The sequence below is a fragment of the Cucurbita pepo genome, chromosome LG12 (assembly GCF_002806865.2).
Source record: "Cucurbita pepo subsp. pepo cultivar mu-cu-16 chromosome LG12, ASM280686v2, whole genome shotgun sequence".
Classification (NCBI taxonomy): Eukaryota; Viridiplantae; Streptophyta; class Magnoliopsida; order Cucurbitales; family Cucurbitaceae; genus Cucurbita; species Cucurbita pepo.
In genome coordinates, this window is record NC_036649.1 from 7915008 (window position 1) to 7932562 (window position 17555).

Consider the following 17555-nt stretch of genomic DNA (forward strand, 5'->3'; position numbering starts at 1 on the left):
TCCATATTCAAAAGAATCAATCATGTTTGTTCCATAGCTATACACTTAGGCTTTGGAATTATAAAAATTTTAGAAGGAAAATGAAGATCTTCCCCTGTTTTTCTACTCCGTGAGGCCGCTGGTGTAGGGAACGCCGGTCTGCGGCACCCAATCGTCCGCCATCAAAAAATTCCCCGCCGTGAAATTCCCAGCATCAGTATCATCAATCAAATGAAATCCCACCCAATTAACCCTCTCCGACGTGTTAGATCCCGGCCCAAAATTCCCAAATTCCGCATAATACAAAGTGTTCAAAGCAAAATCTCCATCCCAAGCCCTCCACCCCGCCGGATTAATCAAATCATCCATAAAGCTCTGCATATAAACCGTCCTCGAGTACTCCTTCCATGGCCGCCCGAGGAACGTGTTCACTCTGGCGCCGCTATTGTTTGCGAGGTCATCGGCTGCCGTGATCCGGCAGTTGTGGATTGAGGTGCCGGTGTTCTGATTTGGGTCGGTCCGGCCTTGGGCAGTGATGGCGTTGAACTGGTTGGCCATCGGCAGACGCGGGTAGATGTTGCAGTTCTGTAAGACGACGGCGGCGTTGCCGAAGATGAAGTCGACGGTGCCGTAAATATCGCAGTCACGGTAGAATTGGCGGAGGGAGTGGGTGTATAAGGTGTCTTGGTAGCCTTCGAAGCTGCAGAGGTAGAATGTTGATAAGTCGGCGCTGTTCCGGACGGCCACGGCTTGGTGTTTTATTGCTCCGGCGGTGTTTCTGAATGTCATGTTTACCGCTACGAATCCGGGTCCGACCACCGCTGGTGATGACACGAAAACGGGTAAATGAGACCCGGTTTGATAAACCTTTTATTTTACTTTAATTGTTAATAATTTTTGTATTTGCTTAAAAAATGTCTTTCCTATTAAATTATTAAAATTCTTTATTAATTTATTATTTAACGAATTTTAAATTGTGGAAACACTTACCAAATGTGGCGGAATTAAAAGTGGTCCAGCCGTCGACGACGTTCCGATTACCAGTGACGACGGTCTGATTAATCCCATCTCCGATCATCATCAAGTACCTCTTATTCTTCGCAATCGTCACGTATTCTTCATAAACTCCAGCATCCACGAAGATCAAGAAATAGCCGTCCGTCGGAGCAGAGTTGTTCGGCGCCGCCGCAATCGCCTCATTAATGGTTGTGAAATTTCCGCTGCCGTCTTGACTGACGACGACGATGTCCCTAACCGAAATCTGATCGTCGCCACCGTCGTCGGTCTGCAGCAGATTCCGGCGAGTTGCCGTCTCGTAAATCGCTTTGGTTCTGCTGGACATTTTGAGTGACATTCGTCCGTTGCTGAACCCGCCCTGTCTCCCGGCTGAAGTCCATGTCGGTTTTTTCTTCTTCTTTGGTACCCAACCTGTGGAGAATAAAAAATCAATAATGTTAAATAATAATAATAATAATAATAGTTAAGGAATCTCCTCGAGCAAGCTCTCGCACAGCCTCCCCTGTTAAATCATAATAATAATAATTAATAATAATCACGACTCTTACAATAATATAATATTCTACGTTATAGAGTCCCTCCTGAAGCCTATGAAGCTCTCGAACAACCTCGTCTATTAAATAATAATAATTATTATTATTATTGTTAGAAATCACGACTCTTCACAATGGTATAATAATTGTATGCTATAGAGTCTCTTTTGAAACCTACGAAGCTTTCGAACAGAATTGAGGCTCGACTCCTCTGTAGTTCTTGAACAAAAATTCTATTGACATGGCTAAGTTAAGGACATGACTTTGATACCATGTTAGGAATCACGACTCTCCATAATGGTAAGTATGATATTGTCCACTTTGAACATAAGCTCTCGTGACTTTGTTTAGGCTTATCTAAAATGTTTCGTGTCGATGAAAATGTATTTTTTTAGTTATAAACTCATGATCATTCTCTAAAATAGCTAATAATTTTCAATAATAATAATAATAATAATAATAATAATAATAATAATAATAGGATATTAATAAAATAAACGCAAACCTTTGGTGAAAAAGGCTAAGGACATAGAGTAGAGCTTGGTGTCAGCGGCAAGTGGGAGGGAAAGGCCATTTTTGAGAGACCAAGACCCCGCCGTCGCCTGAAGCCCATCCAAACATGTCTGTTGGTTCGTCAATATTGCACTCAACAGGCTCTGCACGTCCTCCGCCTTCATCTCCGGCAGCGTCCAGCTCGTCGAGTTCACCGTCCGGAACGACGTCGTCAGGTAATCTATGTTCAGTCCCGCCAGCAGCTGGCAGTCCTCCAGCGCCCTAACTGCCGCCACTGTCAGCGACGACCGGGACCGGAGATACTTCTGCACTAGCCGGAGGAACTTCTGCGACGACGACAGCGACTTTCTGACGGACGACCGTCCGTACGAGTACACATTGCCGGTTTGGTTTGGGAGGGCCGATTTGCAGTAGGAGGGATCTGGGGCCGAGCTGCACTCCGAACCGGTGGGAGCGGCGGAGGTGGAGATTCCAGCGGCGGTGATGTAGAGGGAGATGAGGAGGAGAGAGTAGAATGCGGCGGTGGTGGGTGGGGCAGCCGCCATTGGTGAAAGAAGAGGGTTTTGAGATTTGTGTTGGGAATGGAGTAATGGGGTTTGTATGCATTTATAGGACGAGGAAGCATTGGATCGAATTTTCAATGTGTTCGGTCTTTACAAAAGATTCCTTCCCGATTTCTAAAAGGATGAATATTTAGTCTCGTAGGTACTATACACCATATAATTCCCAATTAGATTGCCTTCCCAAATCTCGTCGGTCTTGCCTATAGGTCGTATTATGCCTTGAAATGACTATACTATTCACATCAGTGAAGTGGCTGAATGCATAAAAGAAATGCACGTTTGTGAGACCTTAGTCCAGATGCTAGGGAAGTCAACCTACGAGCATGAAAAGAGTGTGGTACTATGGATCCTCAGACTCCCAATCGGGTTGCCTTTCCAAGTCTCACCAATCTTGTCGGTAGGTCAGGTAGTATCTTGTATGGATACATAAGGGAAATGCACGTTTGTGAGACCTTGATCGGGATGCATAGAAAAATCAACCTACGAGCATAGTGTTGAATGATGAAAATTCGAATAAATAATATCATATCATTGCAGTGAGTCGTATTCATCTAACAAATAGAAGAAAAATGAAATGGTGCCAAATGGAAGAACAGCAAAGCGCGTTGATAGAATGGACAAAAGAGGAAGGGAGAGTGTTTGGTTACGTTGAAAAGTGACAAGATTTGCAAGCTGGCATGCAGATGTTTTGTTTTTTGTTTTTTTTTTTCTTTTCTTTTTCTTATTCTTTTTAATAATTATTTTAAGAAAAGCAATTTAGTTTATGCTCCATTTATAATTCCCTTTTTTAATTAAAAAAAATAAAAAATACCTTTTAACTAGTTTTAAAAAAATAAAAATTTTCTTTATAATTGCTATCGTTTTAAAAATAAATATAAACTTTTGATAGTAACATTAAAAAATTTAAAAATAATCTATAAAATATTGATAGACGGTAAAATAATTAATTTTTTAATAATATTTTTTATAAGTAATACAAAAAACCACTAACAGCAATATTCTATATTTTTTAATTAATAAAATCAAATGTGACATTATTCTTACTTTAGTCGAGTTTATAATTAAATTAATTATTTAGTCAAACTACTTATTATTTATATTATATATTATATTTATGAAAATATCGATACATTCTTTATAAAATTAAAAAAAATGTCACATCTAGCATCTTCTTATAAAACATAGTCATTGTAGATATTAAGTAAAACATACGTAACTTCATTTACGTGGGACCAACCACGTGTAGTTACATAATTCATAATTAGGTTTAAATTTTTCTTACTAAATTATTAGTTTAATTTTATTTAAAATATATTAATTAAGGCTTAATCCTTATTATTAGTTTATAAAAATAATAATTATGGATATAAAAATAAATCAAATAGTACGAAATTATTTTTGAAAAATAACACAGGGTTGACTTGGAATATTCAAAACCGCGTCTATTTATTATTATTTGCATTTTTTAAAATTATTTTTTGAGAAAGTCAAACAGTACTAATAAATTCAATTAATTTTTTAAGAAGGTGAAATTTTAATAAATAACAACAATAGGTTAATATTAATTAATATTTTATAATTATAATTATGAAGTTTAAGATATTTTGAGTAAATATTATATTATAATCATGGAGCCCACATCATTTTAAATCATAAAGACAAAGGGACGTGATGCTTCAATTATCCATGGTCAAATTAGGAGGCTAAGTTTATTATAAATGTCTCATTTATTTTTATTTCAAAATGTAATTCAACCGACAAATTAAATTTAATGTTTGTTGCCGATCGAAAAGTATTTAGATTGTGTCGAGTCGAGGAGGTGGGATCATAGGAGGACTCTACCGAGCTACGTTGAGTTGTCATCATGTACGATACAATTTAAGATTCGGATTATCTTGTTGATCGAATATCTCAAGACAATAACACTTGTTTGAGATTCAAAGCATTTTAGAAGCAAGATTATGCTTTCATCGACGTGAATTACAACATGTTGTGATAATTTGAACATCATTTTCATAACATCGTCAATCACATTAATACTGAACAAAGGTTTCGCTATAAATATCTTAATCTGGGTCGGTCGCTCTCTTTCAATCTCTCTCGAGTTCAATTATGAAGGAGAAAAGTTAGACAAATAAGTGTTTGGAAATATAACATATAAGCCAAACAAAGTCAAAAAAAATCTAACTTGTTAATTGGGTTATGATTTGAAATTGAAGTGTTTTGGTTTGAGAATCACAGCCTGTCTGCGGTCTTCTCTTTCAGTGTTGACTGTACAGTCCTGTACATAAACCACCGGCGGCCCCACCGCCACCGCCACTGCCGCCGACGGCCCAAGGATTCCTCACTGGTGACTTCAATCATATTTCTTTCTTTTATATTTACATTTTAAATTTTTATTTTCATCTTTCATCTTTTGATTTTAATAGAAGAAATAAAAAAAAAAAAAAATTGATACGAATCCAACCACTGATCATTTACATGGACTCGATTGAACGGAACAATTACAAATAAGATTTAAGTATCAAATCAATAAAAGAATAGAGTTATCCAAAATATCACTCGACATTCAGAATTGGTTTGAAAGCTTTTTGCTTCTGTTTGTAGTTGAACTTATTTATGTCTTTCTTTTATTTTTTTCTATTTGTATTTAATAGATTTTATTGGTAGTTTATAGTTGAACTCTGTTATCTTTTTTTGTCTATTTAATGGGATGTAATATTCAATTTTGAAACTTTTTTGGTGTTATGTTTTTAAACCTTACTCTAAGTTTGATGTTTAAATTCGATTCATTGTATTAGTTATGATCAAACTAATTATGGACTGAGTCGTCTTTATATCTAAGAGTGACCATCATAGATTCCAAGATCGATCTAACAGTTATTTATCTTCTAACCTACTCTTCATTGGAATCANTTTTTTTTTTTTTTTTTTTTTTTTTTTTTTTTTTTTTTTTTTGCAAGGATATTAGAAGGACCTCTAACTTTGCAAAATCGATTTGTAATAAATAATTTTTATAATCTAAATTCTAATTTTTGAAACAAATTTATCCAAATTATATAGACTAAATCTATAATCAATAATTTTTTAATTAATTTATGTTAATGCTTATTTTATCCTATATTCTCTTGTGACAATTTAGGTCAAAATTATCACTTATTAATTTAATAAATGTGACATTTCAATCACATTAATAACAATGAATTATAGGCCCATATGAGAATTTAGGGCCTAAAGGAAGGCCTTTCTTTTCTTTTTCATCTTAGAGCTATTTGNGTATTATGAAGAGCAAGAAGGCTTCTATATATACAGAGAATATATATATAAAAAAAAAATTAAAAAAATTAAAATTATAATATTTTACCATACAAATATATATTTTTACTGTGTGACCAACGTAAGATTGTATCATCAAATTTAATGATATAAATACACGATGAATGTCACAACCAAATCTCTAAAATAAAAGAGGACATGACATGTGATTCAAGTTAAGGGCGTATGGGCCAAAAATGGTTTGAAGACACAATAATGAAGAAATTATGGCCTTACTGTTGAGCCACCTAATTTGTAACTCTATAAAAATTTAATTTCTTTTATTAACTAAAAATAAATAAAATAAAATAATTACGATAATTCCGGTAACCTACTTCATTAGTCGATAGCCTACTTTATTTAATGCAAGTTGATTGTCGCGTACTATGATATGGAAAAATACTAGTTTACTAAAAATGAAATGTTAATAATTTCATGTGAATTATATAGTTTCCTAAATTATAATCAAACGTTACAAAATTACATATTATATGATAAGAAAATGAATGTATTTGTGGGGTTAAGATTGATTCTGTTGCTTGTAAATGAAGCTAAATTGAGATGTCATGTGATTCCCCCACCCACGTGTCAATCAACCCAAAAAGGCCATAATAATTTAAACTAACCCTAATTATTTACTTTTTTTAATTATTATTTTTTTTTTCTTTTTCTTCTCAGTCCCTAAGATTTCTGCTAATTTGTCGGTGTTCCCTAGCTTGTCTCTATTTGCAAAAGTCACCATTTTCCCTCTAAGATTCCTTTTTAAAACAAAAATTTCTCTTAATTTTTTAAAATATTAAATTAATATAAATAACTCAAAATTTTAAACTTTTATCTTAAAAAAAAAAAACCTTTAAACGAGCAAGTCAGTACCTTGAATATTTTAATCGAACAAATATATCATTATAACGTTCAGATCAAAAGTTTAATCTTCAAAAATTATATCTTTTACGTACTTTTTTTAATTAATTTTTTTCATCCGAGAAAATTAAATCTAAATTATTTTTAAAAAATTAGACTAATATTAAAATTATAGAGATGAAATGGGTAATTTAAAAACCAACAAATTAGAACTATTTATTATTTTTTTTAAAATAAAAGATAATTTTGATAGTAACAGATCAAGAAAAGTGGCCAAAAAAGAACCATAGATGCAAAAGAAAGAAAGAAAAAGGCTTAATTTTAATAATTTGTTGATGCTTTTGTCTTCCCTTCTCCACATTGGTCCACATTGGATGGGATCCAACTCAAAATTATTAATTTTAATTTTTGGGACGAAGATTCTAACCTAACGAACCGTCGTAAGAAATACCCTTAAGATTATATATAATTTTTGGCCAAATGTCAGAGATGTCGCGATGAGATAACCATTAATGCTCATACAAAAACTCCATCGCCCCACATTCCCTCCAACACAGATTTAGATGCGTTGATAGAGAAGGGTAAAGAGAAACAGTGAAAACAGAGAGATCGCATATCAACTACATCTTTAGATTAGATAGATCAATGAAGCAAAGCACGTCTGTATAAGCCCTGAGATAATAAAAGGTAGTCTGAAAGGGTGAAATAAGATAAGGCAGCTAAGCTAAAGACAAGCTGTCTGTCATGGATCAGGAGGCAACTAACCATGCCAATTTCTGAAACTATGGTAACTATATCAATTTAGTTTAAAAAAAATATGACACAAAACTTATAATTCTATCGATTAAAATTTTAAACGGTTCAATATTGATTAAACTAGATTTAATTAATAAAATTATAAATATTTTGGGAATGGTTCCAAAAATTTTGGAAGTATAAATTATTATTTTAAAAAGTAAGAAATATTATAAATCTACTCTTCATCTTCCTTCTTGACAGCCACATAAATCTCCCCTTCATCTTCTTCCCTCCTCTCTCTGTTTCAGACATGTACGGCCTCAGAAACAGAGCTCAAAGCTCTTCAAATCCCACCGCCTCCATTTCCGCCATTTTCACCTTCTTTTCCGTTCTTATCCTTTGCTCCTTCAAACCCATTTCTTCAAATCCCCAAACCCACCAAACCGCTCGATCCCTTTGCAATGGCACTCTGTTTCCAAATCTCTGTTTCTCAAAGCTCTCCTCTTTTCCCCAACTCGCCTCCCTCTCGCCGGAAAAGCTCGCCGGCTCCGCCCTCAACTTCACCAACGACGAGGTTCACGGTGCCTACGCCAATTGCTCCAAGCTCAAGACTCTCTTCTACGGAGGTCTGAGTCCCACTGACCGCCGCGCCCTCGATGACTGCCTTGAGCTTCTCGATGGCAGCATTGCCGAACTCCAAACTTCGATTTACGATCTATCACCGTCGCAGTCCGCCGCCCGCCACTCCCACGATCTGTTGACGTTGGTCAGCGCCGCCATGACTAACCACCGGACTTGTCTTGATGGGTTCTATAATAGTTCCGGGACTGTGAGGAAACGGGTGGAGCTGTATTTGGGGAAAATCGAACAGCATTTGAGTATTGATTTGGCTATGCTGAAGAAAATCCCTGGAGTTAAACGGGCTGCCACGGCGGAAGAGGTGTTGCCGGAGTATGGGGCGGTGAGAGGTGGGTTTCCGATGTGGGTTTCCGTTAAGGATCGGAGATTGTTGCAGGCGGCGGTGAATGAAACAAAGTTCAATTTGGTGGTGGCGAAGGATGGCTCCGGGAATTTCACCACTGTCGGCGAGGCTGTCGCCGCCGCTCCAAATTCGAGCACGACCAGGTTTGTAATATACATAAAAGCAGGGGCCTATTTTGAGAATGTGGAAATAGAACGGAAAAAGACAAACTTGGTGTTCGTCGGCGACGGGATCGGCAAGACGCTGATAAAGGCCAACCGGAATGTCGTTGACGGCTGGACTACCTTCCGATCAGCCACCGTCGGTTAGTTTCCGTTTCACTCTTTTTTTTTTTAATAAATTAATAATTAATTACTTTCATTAAAATGATGAGACCACCTGACGATCATCAGATCTTGCCTCTGAAATAATTTATTTATTTATTAATCATAATTTTGGATCTGTTCTAATATTTTAAAATTAGAAAACGTTTCTTAATTTAATGTGTTTTTTTTTTTAATTTTAGAAAATAAATAGGTATAGAATTGAAACTTAAAAAAGAAAATAAAAATTTAAAATAGAAAAGGGAAATCAGTAGATAATGGTTGAATATAAAATAGACTAAACTAATAAATAAATAAAAAAAATTAAATTTTAAAAATTTAATAATATTTTAAAATTTAAAAAAAAAAATTAAAAATTTAAAAACACTCTTGTTTTTTTGTGGCTGAAATTGTTAATATTTTATTTAAAAAATATCTTTTAATTTTGAGAAATTCCTGTCAAACTTTCAAAATTTCATTAATATAATTTTTAAACTTTTTTAAATGTCATTAAATATTTTAAAAATAATAATTGTAGTATCCATTTAAAAATATTAATAAACTTTTAAAAGTAACTCTAGATAATAGATGGTTTTGATTTATATATTGACGATAAATTTTTTTGAATTTTTTTATTTATAAAAATTAAGGGTTAAGGTTATAGGTGTTTTCAAATAAAAATAAAAATTAAAAGGTATTAATAAAAAAAAATTAATTCAAAAATATTTTTGAAATATTATTGATAGTTTGATAATTTTTAAAACATTTAAAATTATTATTGAATTTTTTGAAAATTTAAGGATGTTTTTTATTAATTATTTTGAAAGTGGCAGAAGGGTAGGGGAAGGCGAGTACAGTGGGCCCAGTGGGCCCAGTATGGCCCAAAAGCCGCTAATATGGGCGAACCGCATGTGGGTTGGATAAGATTGCCAATCTCCGGAAAAAAGGGCAGTTGCCTTTTTCAATCAATTTTTAAATTTATTCTATAAATTTATAAATGTTTTTTAAATCTACTTTTTTATTTGGTCTTATAATTTTTTATTTTTTTTTCGAGAATAATAACATATGTTAGTTACTATGTTCAGCCGCGGTCGGCAATGGGTTCATAGCGAAAGGCATAACATTCGAAAACTTTGCTGGTCCAAGCAAGCACCAAGCCGTAGCCTTCCGAAGCAACTCCGACTTCTCAGCATTTTACCAATGCAGCTTCATCGGCTATCAAGACACTCTCTACGTCCATTCTCTCCGTCAATTCTACCGCGAATGCGACGTCTATGGCACCGTCGACTTCATCTTCGGTAACGCTGCAGTCGTCTTCCAAAACTGCAATCTCTACGCTCGAAAACCCAACTCAAACCAACGCAACATATTCACAGCTCAAGGTCGTGAGGATCCTAACCAAAATACCGGAATCTCAATCCTCAATTGCAAGGTTGAAGCCGCCTCTGATTTGATCCCAGTTCTTCCCTCTTTCAGAACTTACTTAGGTCGACCCTGGAAGCTCTACTCGAGGACGGTTTTTCTCAAGTCATTTATTGGGCAGTTGGTTGAGCCAGTCGGATGGCTTGAGTGGAGTGGGACATTCGCATTAGATACTTTGTATTATGGGGAGTATTTGAATCGTGGGCCTGGTTCTAATACAACTGGACGAGTCACTTGGCCAGGTTATCGGGTCATTACTAACTCAACGGAAGCGAGTCAGTTTACGGTGGAGGCGTTTATACAAGGTAGTGAGTGGCTGAACTCGACCGAAATTCCTTTCTTCTCCGGCTTGGCTTGACCGTTATCCCTTGAAGGTGCAATGTTTCGATGCTTTCTGTTTTTGTAGTGACTAAAATGGTTTGACGTTGTTGGAAGAAGTTAAAAGTTGTTAATCTAAGATTATATATTTAACGAGTTATTATGAACAAATATTCTCAATCTTTTTACAAAAATCAACTAATTAATGATATTAATTAGATGATTTAATGAAAATTAAAGCCTTAATTTGAGGAAGGGTATGAGTTAGTCAAACAAGAAAAAAAAAAGTGAATTATTATATTAATAAATAATAATAAATAAAAGGAAGGGTTAAAAATATGGTGAAAATAAATAAATAAATAAATAAATAAAAGAAAGAAAGAATAGTCCAATGATTAAAGTTAAAAAATAAAAAAGAAAAAGAAAATAATAATTATTTTTCCACTGCTTTTTATGATTCTTTGTTGACTGCTGCTCTCCCATGCCAGGTTGCTATCAACAGCTTTTTCAGACCTAAATTAATTAAACACTTCTTCCTAACAAATGGGTCTATTCCATTTTCATTTATTTATTTTCAATTGTTAAATTTAAATTTAAGGTTAATTGACGATTGTTCCTAGCAAAAAAAACACGCTTAATTTAAGAGTTTATATGATCGAGCTACTGAAAAAAAAGGTACACTTTGTTGCATGAGATGTAGGAGAATACCAGGTGCTATGTGAGATCCCACAATGATCAGAGAGAGCAACGAAACCCTAAACTCTAAACCCTAAATCCTAAATCTAAACCCTAAACCCTAAACCCTAAACCCTAAACTTTAAACCCTAAATTTTAAACCCTAAACCTTAAACCCTAAACATTCCTTATAAGAGTGAAAACTTCTCTAATAGATGCAGTTTAAAATCATAAGATTGGTGACGATACGAAACGGATCAAAGCGAACAGTATCGATTAGTATCGATTAGTGATGGTTTTAGGATTTGGACTATTACATACAAAACCCAGATATGGATTAGTAGTGTGGTTGACAGATACATGTGGAATAGAATGTCACAAGTCTTGGTTGGGTGGTCAGAGGCTCATAAATGCCCCCTGTGATTCCAATTTTTGGGGCAAAGGGAACTTCCCATCTCCACACGAACAAACTTCCCCGCAACATACCCACTTCAACACTCAAAAATCATATTTTTTTTTTTAATTTTTTTTTTAAAAAATAATATGAATTAATTGTCTTTCCCTTTTCCTTTATAAATATACTCATCACCTTCACACAAAGCTCTGCTCAACAGCCTTTCCCTCAGACCTTCCATCAATGGCCGCTCTCACTCCTCTGTTTTTCCTCACCCTCCTCTGCTTCTTCCCCTGCAACAATGCCCACCCTTTCCACCGCCATTCCCGTACTGCCCATCATAACTATAGAGACGCCCTTACCAAATCCATCCTCTTCTTTGAAGGCCAAAGGTCCGGCAGGCTTCCCTCCAACCAGAGGATGACGTGGCGCCGGAACTCTGGCCTCTCCGACGGGGCCGCCATGAAGGTACTTAACTCAAACACACCCATTTAACTTTGTTTCTATTTGAAATGTTTATTTATGAAGTGGGGTTGTGGTAATGTAGGTTGATTTGGTCGGTGGCTACTACGACGCCGGCGACAATGTGAAGTTTGGGTTTCCTATGGCTTTCACTACCACCATGCTTTCGTGGAGTGTTCTTGAATTTGGTGGGTTGATGAAGGGGGAGCTTCAGAATGCTAAACAAGCCGTTCGTTGGGCTACTGATTATCTCCTCAAGGCCACCGTTCATCCCGACACTATTTACGTTCAGGTTGGTGATGCTAACAAGGATCATGCCTGTTGGGAGAGGCCTGAGGACATGGACACTCCCCGGAGTGTCTTTAAGGTGGATAAGAACAACCCAGGAACAGAGGTCGCCGCCGAGACCGCCGCTGCACTCGCCGCCGCATCACTGGTTTTCCGTCGAAGTGATCCTATTTACTCAAAGATTCTTGTCAGAAGAGCCATGAGGGTACGTAAAAAGAACCTACCTTGGAGAAACAGAGCAAAACAGAGTAAAACAGAGCATTTTGACTAAGCTCCATTATTTTGTTTTGGGTTTTCTGCAGGTTTTTGAGTTTGCTGATAAGTATAGAGGGTCTTACAGCACTGGCTTGAAGAAATATGTATGCCCATTTTACTGCTCTTACTCTGGATATCAGGTAACAAAGCTCAAGAACACTAAAGCTTCCATTTTTATGAGGAAAAAACAGAGTTTTTAAAGCAAATTTGTTGCAGGATGAGCTTCTGTGGGGTGCTGCTTGGCTTCAGAGAGCCACCAAAAACCCCAAATACCTCAACTACATTCAAGTTAATGGACAGACCCTCGGCGCTGGTGAGTTCGACAACACGTTCGGTTGGGATAACAAGCACGTCGGTGCCAGAATTCTTCTCTCAAAGGTCGATAATAGTATGATATTGTTCGCTTAAACTCACTTTCCCAACTTATTGTCCTTGAAAAAAAAGTGTTTGGTTTGATGAATTCACAGGCGTTTTTGGTGCAAAAGATGAAGTCTCTTCATGATTACAAGGGCCATGCCGATAATTTCATATGCTCCCTGATTCCTGGAGCTTCTTTCTCCTCGACCAAATACACTCCAGGTTCGTACTAAGCCACGACAGCTTATACTCAAAGGGACGGAGGGACGTGTTTGCTAACGAAACTATCTTTCTTTTTGGTTTGTGAAGGAGGGTTGCTGTTCAAAATGAGCGACAGTAACATGCAGTATGTAACATCCACTTCATTCCTGCTATTAACATACGCCAAATACTTGACCTCCGCCCACATGGTGGCGAACTGCGGCGGCGCCACCATCACCCCCAAAACCCTCCGCTCCATCGCCAAAAAACAGGTACATTCCGGAATCCAAAGCAGAACTAGTTTTGATTTTGTGGGTACTGATAAAAAAAAATCCACTTTTGGTGGCGTATAGGTGGACTATCTTCTTGGGGACAACCCTTTAAAGATGTCCTACATGGTGGGTTATGGGGGAAGGTACCCTAAAAGGATCCATCACCGGGGATCATCGCTGCCGTCCATTGAAGCTCATCCGGCCAAGATCCAATGCTCAGCAGGGTTCAGTGTGATGAACTCTGCAGCACCCAATCCAAACCTGCTGATTGGTGCAGTGGTGGGTGGGCCCGATCAGAACGACAGGTTCCCAGATCAAAGGTCGGATTACGAGCAGTCCGAGCCTGCCACGTATACCAATGCACCCCTTGTAGGGTCACTTGCTTACCTGGCTCACTCCTTCGGCCAGCTCTAGGGATGGGGAGAGGACACTTTCCCTCTAAATGGAGGGTTACCCCGTTGGGCCTTTTTTTAAAAAAAGTTTTAATTTTTAAAGAAAAAACGTGAGGGCACATGGCCTAAAGGGAAAGGCTCGAGCCCCTACATTATTATTGACTTGGATTGGTAGATTTCAATGCTTTTTTTTTTTTTTTCCTTTTTTTGAGTCAAATTATGTAAGTTTTTAAGGAAATGTTTTGCGGGGGCGAAGTGTCTCGGATGGTGGGTATGTTTGGTTTTTATTAGATGAAAAACGCTTATGAATATAGCTTCTACAATCGTAAACGATCCATCGTTTATTTGGTTTTTATTAGATGAAAAACATCAGTGTTAATTTTGATTGTTTGATCATTTCAATTGGGTATGTTCGATTTTTTTATTACCCGAAAGAAATTCATAAAGAGAACAACTTAGAAGTAGAGATTGAAAAGAACATAACATTCTCCTCACTTTATTTTAATAAAATATTATAGTCATATGCCACCATTGATTATAGGCACATTTAGTTCAAGATTGGATCTTTATAGTTTAATCATGATTTGTGAATTGGCTTGCAACGCTTTAAGTGAATTTTGTTTCATGAATAAAACTTTAATGTTTTTAAATGATACTGACTTATGCACGAAAATAATACTTTCTTTTTATTCGTTGTTTACTAAAATAGAGAATAACCCTATTGTTTATAAACATGATATTGGATTAAATTTGATGATAGCCAAAGTACAAACATAGGCAGACAAAAAATGATATCAATTTTAGGTATGAAGTTACAAATTGGTGCTTTTAGTTGCTTTTATTATTGTTTTGTGGGTACCCAAATTGAATAGCTCCCAAATGTTGAGTAGCCATAGGCTGTTGAGTGTGTGGGGACACAGCTAATTCTCTCCTACAAGCTTGTTTTGTTCTGTGTCATGTTGTGCATGGACTTACATGTCTGTCTCTTAGAGTGAAGTTTCAAATACAAAACTTCCTGTGTTACACATTAATGTCACAAATTCAAAGCTTACTAAAAATAGATAGCGGCGGGGAAAAGTTGTAGGCAAATATTGGGGTGAGGGGTTTAGATTCATGGCTTTGCAGACCAATATAAATTTTGCACAGCCCCAAGCCCAGGCACCTCCAGCACCCCCACAGCCCCAAGCCAAGGCACCCCCAGCGCCCCCGCCACCCCAAGCACCGCAAGCACCCCCGCCACCCCAGGCACCAAGGTTTTCGATATTACAACCTATGGTGCCAAGCCTGATGGCAAGAAAATCAACACACAGGTGAGAGGTGTTGAGAGTTGTTGGAAGTGAGTCCCACGTTAGCTAATTTAAAGAATGATCATGACTTTATAAGTAATGAATACATCTCCATTGGTACGAGTCATTCTAAGAAAATTCAAATCAAGTCATGAAAGTTCATGCTCAAACCAAACAATATCATACCATGAAAGTTCCTAACCAGAGCTTCGTACCATTTAAATTTAACTCCACGTTTAACAATATTTATACAAACATTAAAGAAACGGATGACATTGAAACATGCAGGCATTCATGAAGGCGTGGGTAGAAGCATGCCATTCGGGCGGTCCGGCGAAGGTTGTTTTCCCACCAGGGAAGTTTCTAACGGGGCCGTTGGTGTATGCCGGGCCATGCGATGCACCAATGACCGTTGAAATTCAAGGCACTGTCTTGGCAACCACTGATATTACTGAATATTCATCTCCAGTATGGATTCTATTTGAATCCATCACTGGTTTGAATCTCATTGGTAATGGAACCTTTGATGGTCAAGGTCAAGAAACATGGATGTATAATGATTGTCGCGACAACCCTAGTTGCATTATGCCTCCCGCCGTAAGCATTTAATTTTATGTTTAATAGATCAATTACCTCGTTTAAAATGGTTTAATTATTATGAATTTGATGCAGTCATTAAAGTTCAACAAGGTGACCAATGGATTGATGGAAGGGATTTCTTCGCTCAACAGCAAAGGCTTCCACGTATTCTTGGTTTTAAGCCACCATCTTAGAGTTAATAATCTGAACATAATAGCTCCAGATCATAGTCCTAACACGGATGGAATTCACATCAGTTCCATTACAAGTTCCATCATAGGCACCGGAGATGACTGTGTTTCAATTGGCCATGGCTCTGGCAATGTCACCGTTTCCAACATCAAGTGTGGCCCAGGACATGGCATCAGGTATATAATATGAGGGTTTTGACTTGTGTAGTAGGTTTGAAGTTCTAGAAGTTTTAAAGGTCCGATTGAAATGACTTTCTAGAAAGCCCTAAACTCTAAATTTAGTTTACAAGTTTGTGATAACAATATCAATATCATTTGCCAACATCCTATATGAGCGTTTTGGCTCATTTTAGAAGTTTAAGGGTCGATTTGAAATGACTTTTTCGAGTTTCCTAAAAATTTCTGAACCCTAAATTTGTGATAACAATATCAATATCAATATCACCGTTGCCAACAGCCTGTGTGGCCCAGGACATGGCATCAGGTATATGATATATGAGCGTTTTGGCTCATTTTAGAAGTTTAAGGGTCTATTTGAAATGACTATTCGAGTTTCCTAAAAATCCGTAAACCCTAAATTTAGTTTGCAAGTTTGTGATAACAATATCAATATCACCGTTGCCGACATCCCATGTGGCCTAAGACATGGCATCAGGTATATGATATGTGAGCGTCTTGGCTCCTTTTAGAAGATTAAGGGTATGTTTGAAATGACTTTTGAGAGTTTCCAAAAAAACCCTAAATCTTAAATCAATATCACGGTTGGCAACATCATGGGACGCCTTGGACATGATATCAAGTATATAATATATGAGCGTTTTGGCTCGTGCTGTCGGTTTGAAGTTGAAGTGTCTATTTGAAATGACTTCTCTAAAAAAAACCCTAAACCCTAAATTTCGTTTACAAATTTGTGATAAGGATGTTGATTTAAATTCGATTTTTCAGCGTGGGAAGTCTAGGAAAATATAAAGATGAGAAGGATGTAAGTGGAATTTTTGTATCAAATTGCACACTGAAGAACACCACATTTGGAGTAAGGATCAAGACATGGGCAGATTCTCCTCCAAGCCAAGCTACCGGAATCCATTTCCAAGACATTGTCTTAGATTCAGTCAAAAATCCAATCATTATAGATCAATTTTACGGTTCGAAGAAGAACAAAAAGGTAATAAGTAACTAAGGTTCGATAACGATAACGATCATGACCGTGATAATATCGTTTATGCTTCTCATGCAGCCATCAAAGGTGAAGATCAGCGACGTTTCTTACAAGAACATTCAGGGCACAACTATATCCGTCGTCCCCGTTTCATTACAGTGCAGCTCAGCGGTCCCGTGCGATGGCATCACATTGGAAGATATCGATTTGGCCTTTATTGGGTCGGATCGGAAAAAGGCGTTGGTCGGGAATTCATGTTTGAATGCCAAATTTAAGGCCACAGGAAAACAGAACCCACCAGCTTGTGCATAGTTTTGTAAGATGTAGCTCAATTCTTCATTTGTACTTCTTGATGCAATTTCATAATGCAATCGAGATTGATCATTATTTATGTCTCAAAATAACTCATAACAAAACGCAAAAAAATAACCAAGCCATCAATCTTCGGAACCATACATGATTTGGGTGTCGTAGTAAGATAATCGTAGCAATGGCGAGAGG

General features: G+C 36.8%; 4 protein-coding genes across 5 annotated transcripts; 3 read left to right on the forward strand and 1 right to left on the reverse strand.

Moving 5' to 3' along the window:
* Nucleotides 1-88: 88 nt before the first annotated feature.
* Nucleotides 89-2625, reverse strand: LOC111807470 (probable pectinesterase/pectinesterase inhibitor 7). Of its 2 annotated transcripts, none has more exons than XM_023693208.1 (3): nt 2035-2625; nt 970-1407; nt 89-800 (listed from the first exon to the last, which is right to left on the reverse strand). In XM_023693208.1, exons 1-3 carry the CDS (start codon nt 2585-2587, stop codon nt 103-105), a joined length of 1689 nt encoding a protein of 562 aa, XP_023548976.1. In that variant the 5' UTR covers nt 2588-2625; the 3' UTR covers nt 89-102. The 2 variants fall into 2 exon arrangements, with proteins under 2 accessions (XP_023548976.1, XP_023548977.1); XM_023693209.1 differs by having other exon boundaries at nt 970-1498; nt 2035-2122.
* A 5139-nt stretch (nt 2626-7764) lies between these two features.
* On the forward strand, nt 7765-10716 carry LOC111807471 (pectinesterase-like). Its single transcript, XM_023693210.1, has 2 exons — nt 7765-8805; nt 9889-10716. The coding sequence occupies exons 1-2, from the start codon at nt 7830-7832 to the stop codon at nt 10581-10583; spliced, it is 1671 nt and encodes a 556-aa protein (XP_023548978.1). The 5' UTR covers nt 7765-7829; the 3' UTR covers nt 10584-10716.
* Nucleotides 10717-11818: 1102 nt separating this feature from the next.
* On the forward strand, nt 11819-14214 carry LOC111807472 (endoglucanase 17-like). The gene is made up of 7 exons (XM_023693211.1): nt 11819-12080; nt 12160-12567; nt 12665-12757; nt 12834-12995; nt 13085-13196; nt 13284-13447; nt 13529-14214. The coding sequence occupies exons 1-7, from the start codon at nt 11856-11858 to the stop codon at nt 13859-13861; spliced, it is 1497 nt and encodes a 498-aa protein (XP_023548979.1). The 5' UTR covers nt 11819-11855; the 3' UTR covers nt 13862-14214.
* A 413-nt stretch (nt 14215-14627) lies between these two features.
* LOC111807763 (exopolygalacturonase clone GBGE184-like) lies at nt 14628-17366 on the forward strand. The gene is made up of 6 exons (XM_023693631.1): nt 14628-14643; nt 14965-15149; nt 15414-15722; nt 15798-16072; nt 16841-17060; nt 17133-17366. Exons 1-6 carry the CDS (start codon nt 14628-14630, stop codon nt 17364-17366), a joined length of 1239 nt encoding a protein of 412 aa, XP_023549399.1.
* The last annotated feature ends 189 nt before the right edge of the window (nt 17367-17555 follow it).